Here is a 25,323-nt window from a genome sequence, read left to right on the forward strand (position 1 = left end):
GGCGAAATGGTGGCCCGAAATGGGAGCGGGGGCGGCCGGCAAAGCCTCCCTCCATCCCGGCGAGGGCTCACCCCGGGCCCAAAGGGGGACATCGGCATCTCCCCCAGGGGGGTTCGGCTGCTCCTAGGAGCCAGAGCGTCACCTTCGTGCGAGACGAAAACGGACGTTTCCACGGCGGTCTCGGCTCGCAGCTGGACTGCGTACAGTTTTCATCGTCCGGCTCCGCTTGCGGTTTTGGCTCTAACTCCCTCCAGCAAACGGGAGGACGAAGGAGAAGTCCTGTCCCCCTCAACAGCAGCGTTTCCCTGAAGAGCAGCCTGAACATCGGGTGCAAGCCCACACGGCCCAGGAGCGGAGCAAGACTAGAAACTGTGGCGGATGACACAACTGAGGGTGTCAAATTCTTGCTAATTATTAGAAAGGAGACTCAGCCACAAATGAGCTGCAGCTGGGCACGCCATGTGGTGCAGATCTCGCGTCCCTACCAGCAGTTCCTGGTGAGAAGTAAATTACAAAAAAGGCATGTTTTCCCCCTTAGTCACTCAAATTTGTAGCTGTAGCACTTTTCAAACGCTGGGTTTGTGTTTCCAATGCTACCCTGTTTGAAAAAAAAGCTTTGACTAGTAGTTCCACTGAACTTTAATTAGTTAAGGACCAAATACCATGTTAAGTAAGCAAGAACATGATTCAAGAAACCATCATACTTAAGGCGTTAGCTCTTGACTAAGGATTTTGGCCTCATTAAGTTTTTTACCACTGTTTAATTCCCCCTTTTTCCGTTTCCTCTCTCTGTGGGAGCCACCAGGCAGCACTCTCTGCAAGAACACACTGGGCGTTTCAACTGAGCATTGAAATAACAAAGTGCTGCAGATCCCAGAGTTTTGTATATAGTCTTCAAGTTCAGTTTATATTTGATCTTATATGAGGAAGATGTATTTGGAAAGGCAGGAGTTAAGCAGCTGAAGCTGGTTCATAACAGGGTCAGAAACCATGACAAGGAATGGGAAGGGCTAAACTTCCTGGAATGATTCATATTCATTACTTAAAAATCACTTTCATGGACTTTGGAAGTAATATTGCTTTATTCACAATCTGATGCCAGGAGCAACAGAGCAGAAAACATACAGCGCACTCAAAGTACATTCATCTCAGTGAGCTCAGGCAACAAAACACCCACTCCGCTCATCTCTATGTAAATACAATTAACTCATGTACCAATTAACCTAGCCTGTTTAAAATGCGGCAATGTTAAGCTTACAGCTGTGAAGGACCAAGCAGCATTACCAAGCCCATCCAGAACACCTCGGGCAGGGCACTGTTAGCAACGCGCTCAGCCCAGCCAAGGTTGAGGCCTCTGAGACCCGTCTGCTCCTCTTAAGACCGACCAGAAGTACTCCGGAACCCCAGCCGCCACCTGGATGTGCTATCGGCACGAAGGACAGCTCAGACTCAGTCCTCCCCGCCAACCTTGGCGTCCTTCAGACCCCTCAGCGCCTGAGGCGAGAGGCGGCCGGCCGCCACCTCACGCCTTTCCCGCCCACAGCCAACGGCCGCCCCCCCCCCCCGCGCTCTGCGCATGTGCGGCGCTTCCCGCGCGCGGAGGCGGAGCCTAGCTCTCCCCCCCCCCCCCAGCGGGAGTTGGCGGGCGGGGTGGGTGGTGCCCGCCTGCGCACGCGCCGTCCCCGCGCGTTCCCGGCGGAGGCCGGGGGCGCGCGCATGCGCGGGCGCTTAGGCCGCCAGCCGTGAGGCTGCGTGGGGGCCCGCGCGCCTCGCGCGCCTGCGCGGAGGGAGGGCGGCAGCGGGGGATTGTGGGATACTGCGGCCCAGGCAGGCTGGTGAGGCGGGCGGCGGTTTGTGCGCGGCGGCGGCTGGGCCAGGCCGGGCCGGGCCGGAGGCGGCAGGAGGGGCCGTGAGGAGCCGCAGCGAGGAGCTGGTCGGGCCTAACGCGCTCTTCCTCTCCCCGATGTGTTTGTAGCAGCGGAGCGGGCGGCAGCGCAATGGCTTCAAGCAGCGGCACCGACGTGATCCAGGTCACCAACGTCTCCCCCAGCGCCAGCTCCGAGCAGATGCGGACGCTCTTCGGCTTCCTCGGAAAGATCGAGGAGCTGCGCCTCTTCCCCCCCGAGTGAGTGGCGGCCCTCTCCCCTCCCTTCCTTTCCCCCGCCAGCAGCGGGCCCCTTCCTCCGCCTCGCCGCGGCCCGGCCGCCGCCTCCGCCCTCTCCTCCCCTCCTCCCCCAGCGCAGGCCCGCCTCCATGGCGGCTGGCGGCGGCGAGACTGCCGGGACTCGGGTTGCCCACGCCCCCGGCTCGGCGCCGAGTCGCCTAGGAGCTCGGCCGATTGCGAGGCGGCGAGATTTCCCCCCCCGCCATCCCCGCCACCCGCGGCCGGCAGCGTGCGGGTGTGCTGGGGGGGCGGGGGGGGGAAATCTCAGTGCGTGGGGTCGGAGCGAGCCGCTCTCGTACGCCCCTGCTCGGGGAGAGCGGCTGGGCACCAGTAAGAGCTTATTTTTTTCCTACAGTTGTAGTTATTCACGTAATTATGCACCTGCGGGTGTGCTGGGGAGGGGGGGGGGGGCGCGAATCTCGGTGCGTGGGGCCGGAGCGAGCCGCTCTCGTACGCCCCTGCTCGGGGAGAGTGACTGGGTCCCCGTAAGAGCTTATGTTCTTCCTGCAATTGGAATTCTTCACGTAATTATGCACCTGCGTGGAGGAAAAAGCAGTGATTCTCCCTGCCGGATGCACATTTTGCCCTCCGAGCTGTTTGTTGCAGGGCTGTCTCGCTAACCTTTGCTGCCTTGTTTAACCTCTGGAACTGTAGGTAGTTTATGGACGGTTGGCCACAGAACTAAAATTTTGATATAAATATGCGTTCCTTGCAAAGAACTCTGTGCAAAACGGGCAGGTAATGACTAACCTGCAAATAATACGCATTTATTACATTAGGTGTTACCGTTGATTTTGGTTGTGTCGGTTTGGTTTGTCTTGCAGAACCCAACGTCATTATATGTTGATCTTTCGCATGTGTATTACGTAAGTGAAAAGATTTCTTTTTGGCATGATGAAGGAGGATTGTTTGATTGGAGAAAAATCAAACAAGAACACAGTCAAATTATCTTTAATACCCAAGGCTATTTGGATTTTTTTATTTTAGGAAAAAAAAAAGGCTATCACAAAGCATTCTTTTTGTCATCACTGAGTCTTCAATCCCTGCCAGCACAAAACCAGGAAAATTCACCCATCCTGTCAGCTGGTTATATATGCAAATTCAGAAACAGCATTTCTGGTGTTCTTGCAGTTTTTTACTTTGGGTTGGATTTTGGCAATTTCGTGTTGGAAATTGAAGCTTGGAAGGAAACGCAGTGTTTATGTAACTGAAATTGAGGGACAGTTCCAGGCAGGAGAGCTGCATTGTTAATAGCTGGGACAACTATACTTAAATGGCAGAACCATTAACGCTTGGCAGCCAGCAAAGTAACTCACCTTTAAACAGATGCAGTTATTTGATGTGCTGCTCTGTATTTTAATATTTTGTCTAATTTTTAAGGAAGGTTAATATAGGTGAATTCTGTTTCTGAAACTTTGTAGTTTTAGATACATATTAACTAATTTGTTAAAAGATTACTTTTATGGTATCAGAATGAAGTGCTCTACAAAAAATCTCCAAAGCCCAGCCCAGCATCTCTCCTTTTACCATACACTAGACTGTCTATATATACGTTCTTAATCTGGGTCCTTTGCACAAATGTGCAGTGAAATACTGGCCCCACAGGACCCTCCTCAGTACAAGCATTGGATCTGTCTTGGGCTTGTGTGCTGGAGAGAAATCTGTGATGGATATGTTGTAGAGCTGGGCTGTGGGAAGAGAAGAGGGAGATCTGCGTTGTGCCCTTGTGTCTGTAATGTTTGATACTAGTAGATACAAGTCTTTAGGGCAAGCTTACTGGTTTGTGTCCTGGCGTAAATTTGTTTCTGCAAAAAGGCCAGGCTCCTGCATTTGACTGCTGACTTCTGCCTCCTTTGTTCTGGCACTGGTGTTCTTGTCACATAGAAAAATACCAAGTTGACCGCCTTTACAGTTGTGTCGGTGAAGGCTATGCACCGAGGGAGAAAAGGCAACAAGATGCAAATAACTCCAGTAACCCAGGTGGCAGATATCTCAAATTGCAGGACCAAAAATTACTTAAAACGTTGGCCTGAATTTCTTTTGTATTTCAAAGCCCTTAATGAAAGAGGAGGATAATACTGCTTCATCTTGTAGGGATATTGTGAAGATTTCTTAGTATTTACAAAAAAGCTATAACTGTAGAAAAGCCACTGAAGAAATCAATAGGGAACAGGAAATATAGTGTCACTAAATAGGCCGTGCGCAGAAAATGTACCAAATATTGAATAGCTGTTGAAGTGAACATTGTCATATATCTTCAATCTAGAATGTATGTCTTGGTGGAAAAATAGCATTTTTGAAAACTGCTTATAAAGATTGGGTGGTTGATACTAGACCAGGCACTTTTTTCAGACTGGGGTTAATTTTTAACCTTACTATTTGAAGTAGGTTCTGTGTCATTTCCTTTGTGTTGCTGTCCATACAGAGATGCCAAGGGCTCTGACACCTCTGGACCCACTGCAGGTCTCTGCTGGGGTGCTCAGGGACCTGAACTCAGAATGCTTTAGAGTCTCTGATTTCATTTCACACCGAAGAGGGGTATATTCTCTAATAGTGGCAGGTTCTTTCATCTGTTTCTTCTAAAGCCTTTTCTGTTCTTTCTTCTTTATACTTCAGGTCTTGACTTTTCCCTGCCCATGGTGTTCATCCATTTTTGGGGGGGTACAGGGTATAAATTGCAATCTGTAAATTCTCTCCATAATCTGAATCTCTTTATGTCCCAGATTATACTGGGGTTCTTTGTTGCATATAGTATTTCTGACTAACCAGTCCCATTTCCATTGCTCTACCTCCTTATTTGTTTCATCTTTCTCTCGGTCACTCTGATTCTGCTGTCCCCTGTAGAAGTTCCTTGTTCTCCTGGACTTCCAGATCAGATCTAACTTCCTCAGCTTCTCTACATTTCTGTTTCTTTCCCCTCATCCATCTCCTTATCCCAGTTTATTTAATCAGCTATTACACATTTTATGTATATCTCAGCTTCATATTACATCTTTAATCCACAACCAGCTCTGTGAATTCCTCCATTTTTCTTCCCCATACCCTTTCTTCCCTCCTCCTTCTGCTTTTCCCCAACTCCATTGCCTGGTTCTTCTCTGTATTGTATTCTGTATAGCTTCATCCTCCATGGTAGGCAAAACTGAAAAGTGGAGGGAATGGAGAGTCCTTTGGGGGGGGGGCTTTTTTTTTTTTTTTAAAGGTGTGTGTATATATACACACGTGTGTATATATATATATATATATATATAAAAGCTGATTTCAGCATAATCTGTTCAGCATATGAAAACTGCCTTTCCATCAAAACTTAAGTTTCTGCTCTGAAACTTGGACATAAGAGGTCTTATGCCACTGGTGTTTGATAGAGAAACCAATGTTTTCTCTGGTCTTGCTCTTTAGATATGAGTGATCCAGTCAAATTTTTATGGACAGAGAATTTTACCAAGAAAAAAGCACATCTGATGGAAAATACAGTCTATAGAGTTAAAGCTTCATAAAATTAGGAGCATACTTCATAATTTCATACGTTGGATGGCATAGTAATTGGTAAGATCTTTTGCCTTGTCTAATAACTGCTGATGGAAGTTATACATGGACTCTATCAGAATGCTGGCAATACTTGCAATTGCTACTGGTAGTTGTTCTGCTGAGAAAAGGATGACAACTTCTGTTTCCAAGTGAAGCACATGGGTTGGTTCTTTTTTTGGTTTTTGGCTGTTTGTGGGTTTTTTTAAACTCTGTTTCTTCCCACCCAATGAACATGGTAATGTTGAAGAACATCTCTTGCATGGACAATCTATTCACTCCAGCCTGATTCTAGCCTGATTTTACATCAGTAATAATGCCAGTATTAATGTTTATGTAAGTGGCAGAAATATCCCTTTAAAAAAATCAGATTTAATACTTAAGATGCTGGTTGCAATATGAGGGAACTTTGGTGGAGCAAGAGTTAGAGGTTATGATATGAAGGTTGGATTTCCCTGTTTATCTGCTGTATTTCAGTATCTACTGTACTTCAGAATGGGTACATTGTTCAGACACCAACCACAGTAAAACGTTGTGTGTCTCGGTATTCACTGGCATGATGTCTAAGAGAGAATTACTAAATTTTTCGATCCCTGGTGAATTAGAATAATGATGGCCTTTTTTTGGTAACTGTTGAGAACATTCTGTTCTTGATGAATTTTGCTCAGCCACAGCTTGGATTTCAGAGTGACTGGAAATACATTTTTAAAAATTAAATACACTGATTTATATTAAATATCAGGCTGAATAAGCATAGCCTTACGTATTTTCAGTTGTTTTTGTAGATTCAGCTAGCTGTACAGCTTAGTATGTAGTGATACTCATGTATATAAACAGTATCTACTCTGTTTCATGTTTCCGTGTTATCACAGACATTTTAAGAAAGCTTGAAAATACTGTACTGCATTGATGTAATAATTTGTTTAATTTTTTTTAGAACTTAGATTAGTATACCATTCAGGTATGCCATAACTCCTTGATTTACTTATCTTTAAAATTTTACTACTGTGATTTTGTAAAACAGTTTCTGCTAGTGCTTCTTTGGTTTTTATGGTTTTATGCAAAGGAGTTTAAAAAGGCAACATTTTGGCAAGCTACTGTGTATTTGTAGATACAAAAGAGCTAATAGTTTCAATTTTTCATTTTCTGTGCCATTTATTGCTACAATGTTACTTTACAATTTAATAAATCTGCAAGATGTTGGGTGAAGTGGATGTTCCTAATTGTAATATTTCAAAAGCTGCAATACACTGGCTTCAATCTAGTTTTTAACATCAGGTTAAATTTAAAGTAAATTTAGAGTGTGATCTGATAGACGTTTAGGGCAGTTGTTGAGTTTGCATAACTTGCATGTTGAGCTGAGCCTATCTCAGTGGTGGTGAAGGTTAGATAGTTTTTGGCATTTGTACTAACAAAAATAGATCTTGGATGTCTGTCTCATTGATGTTGAAGTAATTCTCCTTTCTCCTGAATTCTGACAATTCTCCTTGCACTTTCAGTGCTTAAAGACTTGATCAACGTTCTTCAACCCAGATAAAATTGTTTTGGCAGTGGGATGCGTTTTGAAGAGCTAGTCTTACAACTGTTTCTGGAAATCTAGTTAGTAAAGGTAGATCTTTGTCATGAAGAATTAGTGAATATTTTTCAGAGCTACCTCTTTAGGCTGATTTGCACCTCTGTTGCTGGAGGGCAGACCTGAACAGCACACATACCCTGGCCTTGTTTTAGAAACTAGGGGTTTAGGACCTGGCCTGCGACTTCTGGAGGCAACTTTTAACTCTGCTGCTGCACAGTTGTGTCTGCATAACAATTTTTCTTGCCGTCTTTTAGCTTATATGTCTGATTAAAGCAAAATCTGCACCATTTTCAGGATATATGGGCTTTTGAAACCCATTCTGGACCTGTACTGGGTTGATTCTGCCTCTGGTTTTGGGGGGTTTGGTTTTGTTTTGTTTCAGGGGAGGGGAGGGGGGGCACAGTTGTATGGCCTACAATTCTTTCCTGTTGTAGGAAGTAGATATTTCTCGTTTTTTCAAGTGACTCAAAACTTTGGCGTTCTCTTGTATTTTCCAAGTCTGGGATTTTTTATGCAGCTCTGCTGACAGACACTCAGGAGTAGGTACATACCTATCTTGTAAAGAGGTCTATGTTTACTGATTTAGTAGTGTTGCTTGCCTGAGCTTCTTGAATTTCTTTGTGTTTAGTTCTGTTACTGCTGAATGATAGACACGTGTTTAGGAGTGTACATCCCTTCAGAATGAACTTGGGAGTTTCTGTATGCGTGGGAAGAAGCATAATGAGTTTGGTCTAGAAGCTTTTATGAAATTGTGTTGATAAATAAAATCATAGTGGTCTTTTGATCGTTACCCTCTTCCTTTCATAATTTATCTTGATAAGTAATTTGGGGCCTAAAGCAGAGAGTGTAAAACTACTGGTTTTGTTAACTTAGGCAGTATATGTAGTAGGTAACTTTTTATCTCTCTTGAGCAAAGTTTTTCTTTGTCTCCTTCCCTTCTCACAGACAGGTCACGAAAACTAATTTGCATTTAGGTGACTGCTCATAGATATATTGTGCATAGTAGCATTAATGTCCAGTTACAAATGAGGCAATAAAACTGTTTCTGCAATTTTACAGTGAATTGGCTTCATTCAGTGTAATTTCATATCTGTGGTCATGCAAAATGATGTTTGATACAAAACCTGAAATCACGTTCTTGCCTAGAGAAGTATCCCATAGTCCCCTATGACTTCCTGGTTTGGTGAAAGTGGGGAGGCAATAGAAGTTTCATACTGTCAGACTTGCTTCCATCCAAGTAATTTATTTCTTTCTTTTTCAGTGATTCTCCTTTGCCTGTTTCATCGCGTGTCTGTTTTGTAAAGTTCCATGATCCTGACTCGGCAGTTGTGGCCCAGCATCTGACAAACACTGTATTCGTTGACAGAGCGTTGATAGTCGTACCATATGCAGAAGGTTTGTGAATTGTTTAATGGCCTATGAAGCCACCGTATGATGGCATTTTATTCCAGTATAGCTCACAAAAATGAGGATTAGTAAAATGTCAAACGTGTAAGATATTAACATTTTGAAACCCTTGGTATATTGCCATTGGCCTATGGTTTAAATAATTTCTTTTATCTAGTGACACTGAATGAAAGTGGAAAGTTTACCTCTTACTGGTTTTGTGTGTCTTTAAGTTTAGAATATTAACGTTTTAGGCAGAATTATTTGCAAATTTTGCTCTTTATCGGTCTCAATGAGACATTTTTCCCAAACAGACTTATGCAAACAGATCAACATTTTATGGAAATTTTGCCTTAAGAATTGTTTGCCGCTTTCACATAGGCATAAATCTCTTCATGAGAATGGTTTCTCCCTCCCTGAGAGTGCATGGGAGAGTAGATTAACATTTCTTTGAGATATGCTGCCACTGCATTTAGTTGGGAACTTCCCTAAAAAGGCACTCGCTCTCATTGTGAAGTCCAGTATACCAAGGGTTTGAATAATTATGGTTTAATTTGAAAGTGAGATCTTCCAAGAGGTGCCAAATGGGCACTGGTACTAGTTTTTTATTCCAAGTTTTCTTGTTCATCCTTGATATATTTTATAGAATTTCACTAAATAATAAACTCTTCTCTCTGTTATTTGTGTGTGTGATTTTTGTAGTGGAGAAGGCAAATGCAAAGCCCTTCCAGATGACTGAAAAACAGTGGGTCCTCTGCAGCTACAGGGGATTCTAGACATTAACTAAAGGCCAGCAAGCACTCAAGTCCCCAAGTGTTTTCCTGGTGTAACCACTTGTTAACTACATTCTCTCTTCTTCTTTTTATTTTTACATTTTAGGGTGTTACAGTAATTTCAAAGGCAATGAGCAGGGTTTTTGGAACTTACCTTAAAAACAAAGTGCTGAGAAGACACCTCTTCTTACAGAAGTCTTATTAAACTCTTCTAGACTTGCTTTAGAAGTAATTGATTTCCATTGTACTGTTTCTTGATTTACTTCTGAAATAATGGATTTTCCCAGATCGCTTGAATTATATAAAATCTCTGCAGATTAAGTCATACTACAGTAATAAATTTGGTACATGGCCTGGGTTCAGACCTATAATCAAGACATTGTAATGCTGTAGGCTGTCTTTTGAGGCCTGGGGAGCTGTCTTATCTTTGTATTCCTTAAACTTGAAAGATGTGAAAACTTAATTTCTGGAATGTAGGAATCTGCAGCATGACCTTTGTTTGAGACATGCTGCTTTTTGAGAGTACAGAACACATTCTGAAATTGCCATTGAGTTACTGCTTCTGCTTTCGCTAGTTTAGGTGTAATAGCATAGTTGAAAGGCATCTTGTCCTCGTCTTTGTATTAAAGCATGATATAGCAACAGTCCATCTGACTTAGTACTGAAATGTTCTCCAAGGCCCATGGTGAAGAATGTTAGTGTTTAACTTTTCCAGTAAGGATAAAAACATTTTTTCTCTTTGTCAGTCTGACTTTGTCCATTGTGCTTGATGGTGGATAAATCTGGCACATAGAGAAATCTGCCCAGTAGTTTTGGTTCAGATTGTGTAAAAAAATAAAATTAATAAAGTAGAATATTTTAATGGGCCTGTTTAAATCGAGGAGTTCCTCATGGGCTGTTTCTTGTGGTGTTCTAGCAGTTCAGAATGTTGATCTTTTTGGCATGATGATGTAGCATATCACAAGAGATATGTTCAGCCAATAAAGTTATGCCCCCCGGTTGTGTAATCATATGCTTTTGTCCCTGTACTGGAGTATAGTTTTCCCTGCAAATGCATACTGCCAGGGTCCCAATTCAACAAGCTATTTAAGCACGATACAGCAAGATTCTTAAAACCATAGTGAAATTGCTCATGTGCTTAAAGCCAGGCGTATGCTTAACTACTGTGCTGAACTGGGCCCTTTTATCTTTTATTTTCTATTGTGATGATTCTGTATTAATATTGCCTGTCACTGAAGTAAATGTTTATTATCTGTTTAGTGCAATAATTATCCCCTATATCACAAGCGCACTCCAGTTTTAGCATACACAGACATTTTGGTGTTGGCTGTTGCTTTGTGTTATAGAACTAAACACAAAGTCTACGGTAAGGTTTAGTATTTGTAATTTTCACTGTGATATTCCTAGATTTGGAAGGAACTCTAAGATTAAAGATGGCTGGGGGGGGGTATTTAGGTTCTTTGGTTAATGTTTGTTTCTTTTGTCTGTTTCTTTTTCTTTCATTTCTACACATTCATGCAGTATTTCATGGTTCTAACAAAGCAGCAGTAAAAAAAACTCTTGAAGCATGAAAATTAACTGGTGAGGGGCCTCATTGCTTTTTTTAAAATTGTAGTTTATTTATTTCTAAATACTTTTTTAAAAAACAATTAGAGGATCAGATGCATGACTTTTTTTAATGGATGCAGATCTTCTATGAGGTGTCTCAAGATAAGTCTGAGGATTTGTATTTAGATGCCAGAAATGTTGTAGTTGCACTAATTTGAAATGTTTAGATATAATTTATAAATATCCTCTGAGACATAATTTTGCATGCAAAATTACCCCATAATCTCTCTGTAGGTATGTTAATATATTTATGCATTAATGCCCTTTATCTAAATGACCTTTTTCCCCCCTCTCCCTCCATAACTTTTGGTATCTAAATTGATGACAGCTCAATGACACAAGCAAGATAACAGTGCTGTGTATTATACATTTGTTTATATTATCGGCACTTCTCAGTATAGGTGGAAGGAACCATTACCTTTATTTAACAGTGGTTTTTCTTTTTTGTTGTTGTGTTTTACAGTTCTTTTCCCTGGTTCAGCCTGAACTATATACCAGGCCCTGCTGAAAATACCACCCAACAGTTTTCTTCTGCAGCTTATCCAGTTTCTCTTAAGTGCCCTGTACATATTGTATGTTTTATGATGAGATGCAGTTTCTTAATATGTATTACAGAAACACTACTGGTATTTGCAAATATATAGTAAAATTGTTTTATTGAACTCTCATTTTGGGGGCTTGGGCACATTAACAAATTAATCCATCTGTATAGGGCTTTTGCTGTTGGATAGAATAAAAATACCTACCTAATTACTTGTTTCGTAGTAGGACCCTTACAATTATATGTGCAGAGCAGGCAGTAAAATAAGACACTTGTCTTAGTTGGCTGCAAGATTTTGGGCCAGAAGTTTCTTCTGAAATGGCAGTATGTAGCAGCATTCTTGGTACAATAAGCATGGCACATATTGGAACAAATGCATTTTACTGCACAGGTAAGGAATGTGCCACGATATACTGTATGTATGCACCCATCCACCCACAGACACACATACACAGCGTGTATTTGAAGATCTGCAGAGACTTTCATTTTCATTTGACAAGTCAGCAAAAGCCCTACGCTTGATTCAACAAAAAAATATTTCCATACCTTCTCTTAAGTTTTACAAAATTTATATGGTAGGTGTAAAAGAAAACATAGTGAACTGTACCATATTATTAACCCCTAAATCAAACTTTTTTTGTCTTGTGTATCTTGATTTTTCTGTGTGCTTTATAGTGAAGCAGCCGACACGAGTCGTTGTTCATAAAACAGCTTTTGAAAGTTGAGAGCACACCCCTGGAGAACCGACTGTGCTTGCTTACGTTTGGTTCATGACTTAAAAATCGAGTACAGGTGATGAAATCTTGGCAGTGTTAACAAAAAAGTAGTGTGTATTGTGCTATTTTTTTGCTCTAGAAACTTAACCATTTGTAGAGAAAAAGGAACAGTCAAATTTTCACACATTGAAGTTTCATTCTGACAAAAAAATTAATGATAAATATTAATAGACATCAAGCTTTGTATTTTAGCCAACATAAGTACTTTCAACAAACTCAGGTGGTGTATCAGGGAGACATTTTCTGGGTGTATTTGTGTATTTTCTGCCTTTGGAATGGAATGCATTCTAATGCAAGGCTATTTCTCTGCAGGAGTTATTCCTGATGAGACTAAGGCTTTGTCTCTCTTGGCACCAGCTAATGCTGTGGCAGGTCTGCTGCCTGGAGGTGGACTCCTGCCTACTCCCAACCCACTTTCTCAGGTAGGCTTTCCAGTTAGACTGAAGTCAGGGGAAACAATTAGATGTATGTTGTTAGATTCTAACTTACTTTCTGTTGTTTTTTTCAGGATATATAGACTGATGTGCTAATGCTGATTCCTAGAATGTTTTAGTTTATATACCTCGATGGATTGTTACAGCTATCTGATATGAATTGTGGCAAAGCAGTGATAAGTTGCTAGATGGGATACTTTTCTTTCCCTAATATGACGCTTCTGGTATCTCAGGGGCCCTGTATTTATATCCCTCTCATCCCTCTTTTATCCACTGTACACTTACAGACAGATTTGACAAGCGGTAGAGATCTCGTAGATTTTAAATTTGTGAAGTTCAAGGAGTTGGTATGCTGTGGAGATACCTTCTGTTAATACTCCAACTGAGGGGGAAAAATTGTACCCTGTATTTGCTCATTTTCTAAATGCACAAGAATTCATGTGGAAGATGAACAGTAAGAATAATACATTGTGGAAAAAGTTTCAGTCAAAGCACATATCTTATTAGAGAACAGAGAATCAAATTGCAAGAGGCAAATTAATAAGAATTCATTAATTCTGCAGTTCTCAAACCTACTTCTTCAGCTTGTGCTTAGGTCTTCTTTGGCTAGCTTGTGTTATGATTTCTGATAGCATGAAGGATATACTTGCCATTGAGTTGTTCAGAAGGTCTCTTTAACCGTATGTAGAGGGAAAAGTCTAAAGTTTAACTTGGAAACTCAAGGAAAGGGATGGAAGAAACAAATACAATCTTAAAGATTTCTTTCACCAAAAACTGTATGTGTATAAATTCCTGAAAATGGTTGTTGAACCACCTTGGTTTTAGTTTTGTCATTCTGAATCCCAGCCTACTCCCGATCCACTTAAATGGCAGAATTTATTTCACATCCATTTTATGGAAAATTGTGGTGGATGGTCATTTGTTTTTTTAAACTCATCTTGAAAGCTTGCTTTGTAGCTCCTTTTGACTGTTACTGAGAGTTGGGCATCTAACTCAGAAAAAGCAAATCAGAGCTGTAGTTTATGTTCACAAAATCAGTACATGGGAACGTGGCTTTTTCTTTCGAGATTGCAGGGAGAAGCCTATACAGTTTCAAGAGCTCAGCTAACCGAAAAACTCACTGTCAAAAAGTGGAAAGTTCTGCTCCCTTGCTCTTGACTACATGCTCTTGCTGCTGCTTTTATGATGGCTCTGGAGCTCATCAGATCCTTTAGTGAGGATGATGTCTTAGCTTGATGCAGACAGCACAAAAATAAGTTCTCTGGCGGCTCAGTGGGTTGAATTGGTTGACAAATGAGTCTCAAGTGCCAGAGCAATCAGAAAGGAGGCAGTGAGAAGGAAGGGAGGGAGAGCAAGACCTCATAGCAACAGCATGGTGTTTGATTAACATAAGATCATGTGGTTTTTAGCACAGTGCGTGTTGTGTTTTCAGTATATGTTTTGATCATCTCACTTTAAGTGGCCAAAAAATTAGGTTCTTTCATGAGGCTTCTAGATTAATTTAAGGAATTCAGACCTATGCCATCATCCTACTTAATCTTCCAGTAGCTTTTCAACCCATTTGCCAGTTTTAGCCAAATTTGAGAAATTTGCAGAGGTGTAATAATATTATGTTGTCTTTTAACATAAAACATGTTAATTTCAATCCTAAATTGATTTAGATACGCGGTAGTTGGCTCAGAAGCTTATAATGAATTTTAACACTGGAAAATAATTTCATTTTAAACTATTTGTTGAATGTAGTAGAATGCTTTACTTTTTCACTTCTCCCCCCTGCCCTGCCCCATTGGGATGCAGAGGAAACAGAATTTCATTTTAGAATAATAATAGGAAAAAAAAAATCTTTCATATACTAAGCTTTGGAATACCTGAATAAGGAAAACTGAAATACTCTCACTGACCTTAGTATAATGTTTCCTGTAGCTACAAGCCTAAGTAAAACCCAGTTCAAGTTTATGTCTAATGCTTGGGAATCTTGATCTAAGAGCTTTTTATCAATTGAATATGGCTTTGTCTAATTGCTGTCTTTATTACAGATTGGTGCTGTTCCTTTAGCTGCTTTAGGAGCTCCTGCTCTTGATCCTGCCCTAGCTGCTCTTGGGCTTCCTGGAGCTAACTTAAACTCTCAGGTATGGCACACATTGTAAAATTTTCTTTATTGTCCCTAGCACATACGTAGTGTGACTAGCATACATGATGCTCTTAGTGTTCACCAGTATATTAAACAACAACCTGAAGATCTGGAAATACTTTACCTAGGTTTGAAGAAGTATTATGAAATACTACTTTTAATTAAAGGCTTGGCTCAATGTAGTCTGCACAGGCTGCTGGTTCTTTAAACTTCTTAGGATGCCGTCTTTGTTTCTTGGCATAGCAGGTTTATATATGAACACTTTTCTTTTGCTATCCTCTTTTCTGTTTTAACAGTAATTTTCATTTATATCAGTTTAACAGCCACTGTCTGAAAAATCCAGTGATTGATTTTTCTGAGCACCTGTTTGGAATAAATAGTATCTGTAGGAGTATCAAATTAAATGCTGAAAGGACCTAAAAAATAATTTGGGACTAGTAATGAAATATTTCAAATATGTGTCATTATCAAGCTATGAACCTGCCTCGTACTTACGGTAAAAAAAAATTGTTTGATTTTTAATTTTGTAGGTGTAGAAAATACTGAGGAGACTTTGTTAGACTGTAGTCTCTTTAAAACTATATAAAAAAAGACTTTAAGTACTAAGTAATAGTGAGTAGAATATTGAGTTAATATTTAAGATACAAGAACCAAGTACTGTACAGAAAACATGTTTTACAGGTACAAGAAGTAGTAATAATTTAATGCATTGCTAAGAAATCTATCGTTTAGCATTCTCTTTATGCATGCCATGTGTAGTAACAAGCAAATAATGGTGATAATGAGATAACAAACGAAAAAAAATAAGCTTTCTAAATGCATATTAGAAAAATATAAATTTGGTATGATCGAGGATTGTTTCCTTTGTCCATTAAGCCAGCTGATTGTAACAAACTGTTTGGGTTCAGCACATGGCTGGCTCTGTATAAAGAAAATGAGTGGGGACCAAACATTTAGTTGTTAATACACCAGTGGTACAGGAAGTGACCAATTGTAGTAATATCTGGATTTTCCTAGGAGCTGCAAAATCCATATTTTTTGTGGAATTTTTAGAGTAAAGAAGCTTTTGCTTCTTGTTCATAAATTGACATCGAGGACTTCCCATGGATAGGCAACTTAGTTGTCTAATGAGGTCTCTATTCTCTTGAAGTAACAGAGAAATAACCTGTAAATACCAGAAGTGTATTTTTATTTTGAAGTTCTTTGATTCTGTCTGGGAAAGGGCCTATGTTTGGCTGCTGTGGAAAAAAAAGTACGTAAGTACCGCTGAAAAGTGATGCTCACACCCTCACCACCATCTACAAGTTTTAAAACAGAACAGTATGCCTTTTCGTCTGTAACTTGTTTGGGCTGTGTTTTGTTTTGTTTTTTTCATCTGTAGAGACTTTTTGCTTTAGCCATTGCTGAGTGTACATTTGAGGGAGATAACCTTCTTAAGCATACACATCTTCCAACGTGGTTTTAATTTTTTTTTTTCTCTCACAGTCTCTTGCAGCAGATCAACTACTAAAACTTATGAGCACAGTGGATCCAAAGTAAGTATCAGTGTTTACAAATATTTCTGTTGCAGGACACTTGATCTCTGGAATATCTGTTGTGATTCAGTAGTATCCAATCTTTGTCCTGCTGGGTGTAATTAAGGTTGGAGAAAACTAGTGTCATGGGGATCTTGTGCAGACTCTCTTTGCTATGGGAGAGAGAAGAGGGGGAGGAAATGAAGATTATTCAGCCTTGCATCTATGGAATAACACCAGTTAATCTCTGGGATTTCATTTTGCTAGAGACAGCAATTCAGTTTTTCTTGTGCCATTTTTGTCGCTTCTGTGTCTGTAATGTAAAGGTGCAGCTAACACCTTACATCCTGCAAGGTTGAAATGAAAGGGCTATGGTTGAGAAGGAGCTGAGACCAGCAACTGTTGCAACAGATGATAATAAAAGAGTCTATGTATGTTACAGCTGTCAGAAGATAACAAAAGACAGCATGTCTTATTACTTGCTAGAAAAAGGGAGGAAATAACAGTAAGCACAAGTGTGTGCTAGTTTTTATTTCAGTATTCAGAAAAAGGATAACTTTGTTCAAAATAGTGTGGCATGGAGACAGCAAGTAGGGCACAACTGTAGCACTTAATGTTTTAGTGTGCCATTAAGCTATCGGTAACGTTGCAACAGGATGAAGAAAGCTTATGCCATGGAAAAAAAGCTATTAGACGAATTAGTAAATGAAAAGTGTACTAAATGCAAAGAAACCACATCTGCCTCACAAGGCCCTTGTACTGCAAATTGCAGGAAGCTTTGGAGGGCATTCTTTGAACTCTCAGCTTCGGGAAGGCTTATCAGTGTGTGCTTGCCCTGCTGCTGTATTAGCTAAATAGAGTTCTTCTAACCCTGTTTGGTTGTTCAGTGTTTTTAAATTCAGAGCCATCTCATCTATACTGGGGATAAAGCTATATATGTGATCTATCTTCATTTTTAATACTGTTCTGGCATATTACTCTCTATTTTAAATTGACATTTCTGTAAGCAGGGAATGCATAACTGATTGAACAAAATAGTTACCCAAGATAATGAATTAGATAAACATCAGTCAGGTATATTGGGGTATACCTGGTTGGCTTCAAAGCTGCCTTGTAGAACACATCTTCTGAACTTTAAATTTCATCACTGATTGAAGGCTTCTCAGTATGGCTTATAAAAGTGGAAACTGACCTTCTACTGTGTTTCCTGTGGAGTTGTTCTTTCAGGCAATGAGAATTGAATTTGTGTTGTACAAAAATGTTCTGAAAAGTGTCATATCTGTGCAAGCCAATACAAACTTTCCTGCTATTTACAGTTTACTGGAATTCTAAGAGCCATACAAACTAGTATCTTGTGCCACTGTTTTCAGCACAGATGTCACGTCTTAGACTTGCTAATCTGTTACCTGAATGGTGACAAAACGCAGGTGGATTCTGATTCAGTTATATCAGTCACTTTGAATAGGCTGCAAACTGACAGCGGAGGCATGTATTTCTTGGATTCATCAATACTGAATTTCTGAAATTGTTTTTTGTTTACCAGGTTGAACCATGTAGCTGCAGGTCTTGTTTCACCAAGTCTGAAATCAGATACCTCCAGTAAAGAAATAGAAGAAGCTATGAAAAGAGTACGAGAAGCACAGTCATTAATTTCTGCTGCTATAGAGCCAGGTAATTTTAAATCATAGAATACCTCATTCAATTCAAGATGGAGTTTTCACCTAGTATATGATAAAAGCTAATGGTCTGCAAAATATTGGCTTAATGCTTTCACGTTCTATAGTGACTTATTCTATAGTTGACAGGTTTTTAATTGTCCTACAGTGTGAATGCTGCATGTGTCCTGCAGAATGATGCAGGGAATTAATCATCTGTTTTTCCCAAAATTCACTTGATTTGAAAATTGAAGTTCATACTGCCATCTCTGAGATTTCAGTGGAAACAGCAAGTGGCTTAACTACTTGACATCCTAGTGATGTTTGTTCTTGAGGATGATTTCCTTTCTTTCAATTCCTAATCTGTGGAAGTTTTCAGATAATTTTTTTTTTTTTTTTTTTTTTAGTTTAGTTCAGTAGATTTTATTTTAGAACAAGATGCAACAGTTCACCCACAAATGTCAGATCCGCCAAATCTGAGAAGCAGTAACTTGAAACACTGAAAACAGAGTTTTGCAGCCTCCTGATCATTTTCAGGAAAGAATAGAGATCCTGTTCTTTTATTATACCAGAAAAATGTGCTGATTGTTTTGGTTGAGGCTTTTTGTGGGAAAGTCAAAACAATAATTTGAGAGATTCTTTAGCCCTTCACAAAATGGCAGAGATTCTGAAATGTTAACAAGACTTCCTATTGCCCTGCAGCTATCATCTTTTAACTGACTTTAATTAAACATTTTCTGAATTTTGATTTCTTCAATTTTGCGTAAAACTTTATGTTGGTTTTATGTCACATACATGTCTTTGTCATGTGTTCATTCTTTGTGTCATCTTTTGAGGAAAAGGATAGATAAGCCTTGATTTCAAATGTCAAAATATTCTTTAGGTTTTCTTTATCTTACTTATATCTATAGCGTGAAGCTCAACTTCCTTTCCTTTATAAAATCTTTTTGAATGGTAAAATAACAGTGGGTTTTTTACTCTGCTTTTCCTTTTTAACTACAGACAAAAAAGATGAAAAACGAAGGCATTCAAGATCAAGGTCACGCTCAAGGAGGAGAAGGACACCTTCTTCATCTAGACACAGGTAGTCAGCTTATTTGCCTTAAAAAAAAAAAAAAAACCAACCACATAGCTGAAACAATTCCTTCAAAAATACTTCTTGGAAGTGACACTTCACTCATGGAGGCTGAGGAGAGGGAAGAATGCAAATGGTCTGACTAAAGATGAGGCTGTGGTTTGGCTAGACTGTAGTGTGAGATGGAGCCCTACCTCTGGTTTTGTAGAAAGAGTGGGAGAGAGGTGATAGGAAAAAATACCTCAAAAATACTTTAAACTACTGCAGAAAGAAGTTCAGGACACCTAGTCCTAGCAGTGTTTGGACTCTGATTTTATTTAACAATAAATTGTTTCTTGTATCAGATAAGAAACACCTTAGCACAGAGCCTTGGTTTTTACACAGCCCTCACTACTATGAAAACCTAAGCCATTGTAGGCTGTCCATTTTACAATAGTTCCTTAAACCTCTGTTCTTTCTTCAGTCTCTTTCCAATGTGCTCATGTGGTAATTACAATTTGTCTTAAAACCAAGTACTAGGAGGCTTCTCTGAGCATCGTTATTTACGTACATAAATGCTTACCTGTTGGACTGTTTGTTGCTAGTATGTGCAGCAAATTCAGGTTAGTGGAAGTGTCTGGGACAAAAGTTTTTCCAGTGTTTTCTAGGTTATGATTTACTTGGAGATGAGGTCTGTTCCGGAATCCTGACTAGAGAACTTAATATTGTCCTACCCAAACAGAAGGACATATGGCTCATTTATGCTCTTGCCTTGTCAACTCAAAGTAGGCAGTGCATGGCAGTGGTCTGTGCAAAGCCATTTTAACTGTGGCCTTCCCACTTGTACTTTGTTATTTGCATATTCAGTAATTGGCTTGTATTTGGTTTAGTGTTCTAAAAATTTCTTCACATTTCAACGTGACTTACCAGTTTTCCTCTACAATAGGACTGATATTTTCTTACAAGGAGAGCAATAAGAGAGCTGATTGAAGCATCATTGCTCTTTGACATTTAGCATTTGTGCATGTATTTTTTCTGTTTCCTTGGCAGACTCCATGAGAGTCCTCTGCTGTTTTCTATATTTCTGTTTTCTATATCATTGTGCATTACAATACCGTTAGCACTGATCAGATGGATTCTGAATAGTATATCAAAATTTCATACGTTTAACTCCCATGTACAATGTGTTACTGGTAGACGATCAAGAAGCAGATCAAGGAGAAGGTCCCATTCAAAATCAAGAAGCAGGAGGCGATCTAAAAGTCCAAGGCGAAGAAGATCTCATTCCAGAGAGAGAAGCAGAAGGTCTAGGAGCACATCCAAAACCAGGTAATTGTTTCAGTAAATCTGTTCTGTTTGCCAGAAGTGAAATTATTAAATGTTGATGCTTGTCCTGGTTTAGGCTGGGATAGAGCCAATTGTCTTCCTGGTAGCTGGTATAGTGTCAAGTTTTGGGTTCAGTACAGAAGAATGTTGATAGCAACGACTGAAAACATCAGTGTGTTAAGTAGTGTTTAGACTAAGTCAAGGGTTCAGCTTCTCCTGCCCAGCCAGCAAGAAGGCTGGAGGGGCACAAGAAGTTGGGAGGGGACACAGCCAGGGCAGCTGACCCAAACTGACCAAAGGGGTATTCCATACCATGTGACGTCATGGCCAGTATGTAAACTGGGGGAAGTGGGTCTGGGGGGGGGATTGCTGCTCAGGGACTAACTGGGCATCAGTCAGCAAGTGATGAGCAATTGCATTGTGCATCACTTGTATATTCCAATCCTTTTATTATTATTATTGTCATTTTATTATTGTTATCATTATTAGTTTCTTCTTTTCTGTCCTATTGAACTGTTCTTATCTCAACCCACAAGTTTTACTTTTTTTTTCAATTCTCTCCCCCCATCCCACTGGGTGGAGGGGAGTGAGTGAGTGGCTGCGTGGTGCTTTGTTGCTGGCCGGCGTTAAACCACAACAGTGCTTAATTTAAAAAAAAAAAAACAAAAAAAAAAACCCAAAAAAACCCCAGACAACCCAAAACCCACAAAAAACCAAGGGCAAAATGAGCTAGTGGCTCTTTTAAAAGTCACAGTCTCTTGTAACGTCTTGTAGAATTGTATTACACTTGCCCTATACACGTGCACAGTTAGTTACGTAAAAACATGTAACATGCTTTTCCTAAGAGTCCACAGATGCAGCAGGCATTAGCTGCATTACTCAGTAGCTGTCTTTGGAAAGCAGGAAATGTGAGCATCTGGACTTGCAGATTTTGTGCTGTTTTTACACAGAATCTATAAAAGAGCTGTTCTTTTATTTTGCTGTAGATAATTGTAATCTTTGTTTCCATTAATGTAATGTGACTGGCCCCAGAAATACTAAACAGTATATGCTATCCAGTGTAGTTATCATGTCTTCATTCATTTTTCCTACATAGCAAAAGTAGTGAATGCTACTTGAATAGTTTGAAAATGACTTAAACTTAAAATCTGTATTTTACTAAAAGGGATAAAAAGAAGGAAGAGAAAGAAAAGAAACGTTCTAAAACTCCCCCCAAAAGCTACAGCACAACTAGACGATCAAGAAGCACAAGCAGGTACAGTAACATGAAAGTTTTCCTTTGTCTTTATTTCCAGCATGCTTTATCCACTTTAATAGAAAGAACATTCTTGTATGTAATAGGATGATGATTCTGTTGTGGATATATTGGGTATATGCACAAATGCATGTGTATACTCTCTCTGTCTATGTCTATAAGATGCATTATTTTTTTTTTCCTGATACAGTAAGTTTCTGGAGGTATTGTTTGGGCTTAAAATAGTTTCTGCTTGCTCTGTATCAAAGAGAGTATGATGCTTTGAGGTCACGTTAAACTCTTTCCTGGTTTATGGAATAAATACATGCAAAATGTGCGCCATTCTTTTTTTAAAAACTTCCAAAATTAACTTGCAATATTAACAAGAACAAACTGTTTTGTTTCTATTTGCAAAAAGAGTCAGTATCCCTGTTACAGTCTAAGCTAGCAATTTGTTCATGAAGGTGGAGGTAGAACAGGAAACAACTTACTCTGCTGATCAGCAACTGTGTGGCCTTTGCAGTACTGCTAATAGTAAATAACCATTTTGAGTTATACATATTTACCACCTTTTGAACAGTGCTGGTTTTGGAGCCAGAGATGTATTTGTAGATTTAGGAAAAAAACAAACAAACAAAAAAACACCAATAAACTTTGATCTGTCTTTCCTGCAGAGAAAGACGACGTAGAAGAAGCAGGAGTGGAACACGGTCACCTAAAAAACCCAGGTCTCCTAAAAGGAAAATGTCCCGGTCCCCATCTCCAAGAAGGTCAGTAAGCCTCTTGGCTTAAAAAAAAAAAAAAGGTGCCTGGGTGGAAAATTCCCAATATGTGAACTACAGCAAAGATCACAGTGGGGTTGTTTTGAAGATGGTGTGTGTTTTGGCTTGTTTCTTATACCCAGCCCATAGGTTGACTTCTTGAGAGAGAGTGGATCTCTGCTGCCTGCTACCGCTTTTACCATAATTTAATTGGCTTCAAGCATAGAGCTTCTCTGTTAGTGCCCAAGAGCTCCAAACATTGAGGTATTCCAGGGGTGAGGAGTAGGAGATATCCAGAGTTCCTGGCTCGTTTGGCTCTGTACAATGGGAGTCAACTGACTTTTGGGTGGGCCTGGGCGTTTTGTGATCCTCTCTCCCTATATGGGGAACTTGAGGTGCTCCTTCATAAAACGCTATCGTGTTGCTATTCTTAACACGGTGTTTCTTAGACTTCGCTTTGTAGTGCTTGTGTTTGATCCAGAGCTAAGAAATTGGGATGTTTGGTTATTTTCTGAAAGGGAATGGTGTATTGTAGTTGCACACCGCTATTTCTGCCTTTAGATTTGTAATGAACTATGGGTAACAGTCTGGATATGGTCTGTCTTTTAGTTATGGAATGGTGTGTTGGGGGTTTTCGTTCTTATACATACTTTATCGTTGTAGGCATAAAAAGGAAAAAAAGAAGGATAAAGACAAGGAGAGAAGTAGAGATGAGAGGGAGCGGTCAACAAGCAAGAAAAAAAAAAGCAAAGACAAAGAGAAGGATCGAGAACGAAAATCCGAGAGTGATAAAGATGTGAAAGTATGTTTAAAAACCTGTTTTAACTTCACTGCCTGTACTGTAGTGTTAAACCAACAGGGGCTTTGAAAGCAAGTTTTACTTTTTTTTTTATCTCGGCAAAGCAGGTCACAAGGGATTATGACGAAGAAGAACAAGGATATGACAGCGAGAAGGAGAAAAAGGAAGAAAAGAAAATGGCAGATTCTTCCTCCCCTAAAGTAAAGGAGTCTGCTGCTGATAAAGGAAGTGGAGATTCAGCAAGGGAATCCAAAGTAAATGGGGATGATCATCATGAAGAGGACATGGATATGAGTGACTGAATTTTGCCTTTGCAGTGAACACAGCTGCAGACGTGCATCAGTGTCATTCCTGTGTGATTCTTTTATGCTGTACTTGTTAATCCTAAATCTAGATGTATACAGCTCTAAGCTATACATGGTTTGTAAATCTCCTGATACTAACTCACATCAAAAGCTTTATAGAAAGGTAACCATTCTTGTTACGGCCGAAAGGGATTGCGTAGCCAAGCAATTTTTACTAACTTGGTGATGCTTCAAGCAAAAGTAAAAAGCTGCATGCATCTACAGCAGGCATGGACTGTTTGTTGTATGATCTCCTTTAGTAAATCAGCTCACTTATGATAGTGTTTCTAGAATTTGATTCATTGCAGTAATAGAGCAGTATAGGGAATGCACTGACTGCATGTTGATTGTGGCAGAAACATCCTAAATGTTCTAAAGTCCTACAACATATGGTGGATCTACTTAAGGGTCTTAAGTGTGACTACACAAAAAAAATTGACAGTACATCTGAAAAAAAGCATTCTGATATAGATAGTTTTCTGGTTTTGTTTTTTTTAAGCCACGTGGCTGGGGTTGTTTTGTTTTGTTTTGTTTTTCCCGGTGGATTTTGTTTGGCTTTGACAAAGTTAAAATGCACTAACCTTTTTGAGGGCTTTTTTAAATCTGTCAGTTCAAATCCATCTCAGGCAAGGTGCAATGGTTCTTAGCTTTTCTTTTTGAGCCTTGGGAAGTGAAAATCTCTGCTTGATCAGTGCCCAGTGATTAAAGGTTGATTTGTGCAGTTTTCATAATCCAGGTTGTTTTATTTGTTAGAGCTAAACACATTGCAAAAAGGTAGTGCATTTTAAAATTGACCTTCGTATGCTTTTAAAAGCAAGTCTACTTGATAATGTACTTTTTACTTGATCTCAAGTTGTATAAACTAATAAATTTGTGTTTACTGTCACTGCAGTAGTAATCTTATGCACACAGTGATTCCATGTTATATGCAAAGTAGTTAGGCAAGCTGTTTTCTTAGTTACCGAAGTTCAAGAGCTTTTACTTTTGTGCAGATAAAAAGACAAAAGTAGGCTACAGTCTGTGCCATGTTGATGTACAGTTTCTGAAATTGTTTTACAAAACTTTGATAATAAAACCCTTAAACTTATACTCACTTTCCTATAAAACTCTGCTGGTATTTATTTACACCACTGAATGTATGAAAATTGACCTCGTTCATTTAGAGTATACATCTTTCTTCATCTACCTGTTTTAAAAAGACCATAACAACTCTTATCTCTTCAAAACCTGTAAGTGCAGTGAGAAAGCTGCTAAGCCTGCCATTTTAGCTCTAGTTAAGTATGTTACACTAAAGAAAGAATTATTTTACTTTTTTGGGGAATGAAGGGAATGGGCTTAAATGGGAATCTAGAGGTGTTATGGGACAAGTACTTTTAAAAAGAAATATGTATTTGTAAAAATTTTTTGTATTTTAATTGAAATATAAACATTCACCTCTTCAGGATGGTAATGGAAGACGAGCAGAAACCAGAAGCAGCGAGTGCTTTGTGCATATAAAGTAGGCTGTAAATGTCAACTGAAAACTTACTGTTTTAAATCAGTAAGTTTTGGAATGAAACTGTAAGTGATGCTTGAATTTCTTGAATCTGATGAGTCAAACCACCTTCTTTTTACACTGTCCTTTTGTCCCAGGCAAGGTGGAACTTGCCATTTAGATATGCAGTGTCATTTTTAGAATTTGTAGAAATGTAAATTTTTACCAACTGTTTTGAGTATTTTGTCAAT

The 25,323-nt window shown here is 39.6% G+C and overlaps 1 protein-coding gene across 4 annotated transcripts; it reads left to right on the plus strand.

The window, feature by feature from the left end:
• Window positions 1–1,704: 1,704 nt before the first annotated feature.
• SRSF11 (serine and arginine rich splicing factor 11) lies at window positions 1,705–24,685 on the plus strand. Of its 4 annotated transcripts, XM_030031746.2 has the most exons (13): window positions 1,705–1,835; window positions 1,976–2,125; window positions 8,524–8,657; window positions 12,659–12,768; window positions 14,817–14,909; window positions 16,397–16,446; window positions 17,969–18,096; window positions 19,083–19,164; window positions 20,332–20,463; window positions 21,626–21,715; window positions 22,369–22,464; window positions 23,119–23,257; window positions 23,359–24,685. In XM_030031746.2, the coding sequence occupies exons 2-13, from the start codon at window positions 1,998–2,000 to the stop codon at window positions 23,554–23,556; spliced, it is 1,380 nt and encodes a 459-aa protein (XP_029887606.1). In that variant the 5' UTR covers window positions 1,705–1,835; window positions 1,976–1,997; the 3' UTR covers window positions 23,557–24,685. The 4 variants fall into 4 exon arrangements, with proteins under 4 accessions (XP_029887606.1, XP_040983454.1, XP_029887607.1 ...); XM_041127520.1 differs by having other exon boundaries at window positions 1,822–2,125; XM_030031747.2 differs by lacking the exon at window positions 1,705–1,835 and having other exon boundaries at window positions 1,842–2,125; window positions 23,362–24,685.
• Window positions 24,686–25,323: the final 638 nt, after the last annotated feature.

The sequence above is a fragment of the Aquila chrysaetos genome, chromosome 12, assembly GCF_900496995.4.
Source record: "Aquila chrysaetos chrysaetos chromosome 12, bAquChr1.4, whole genome shotgun sequence".
NCBI classification, from domain to species: domain Eukaryota; kingdom Metazoa; phylum Chordata; class Aves; order Accipitriformes; family Accipitridae; genus Aquila; species Aquila chrysaetos.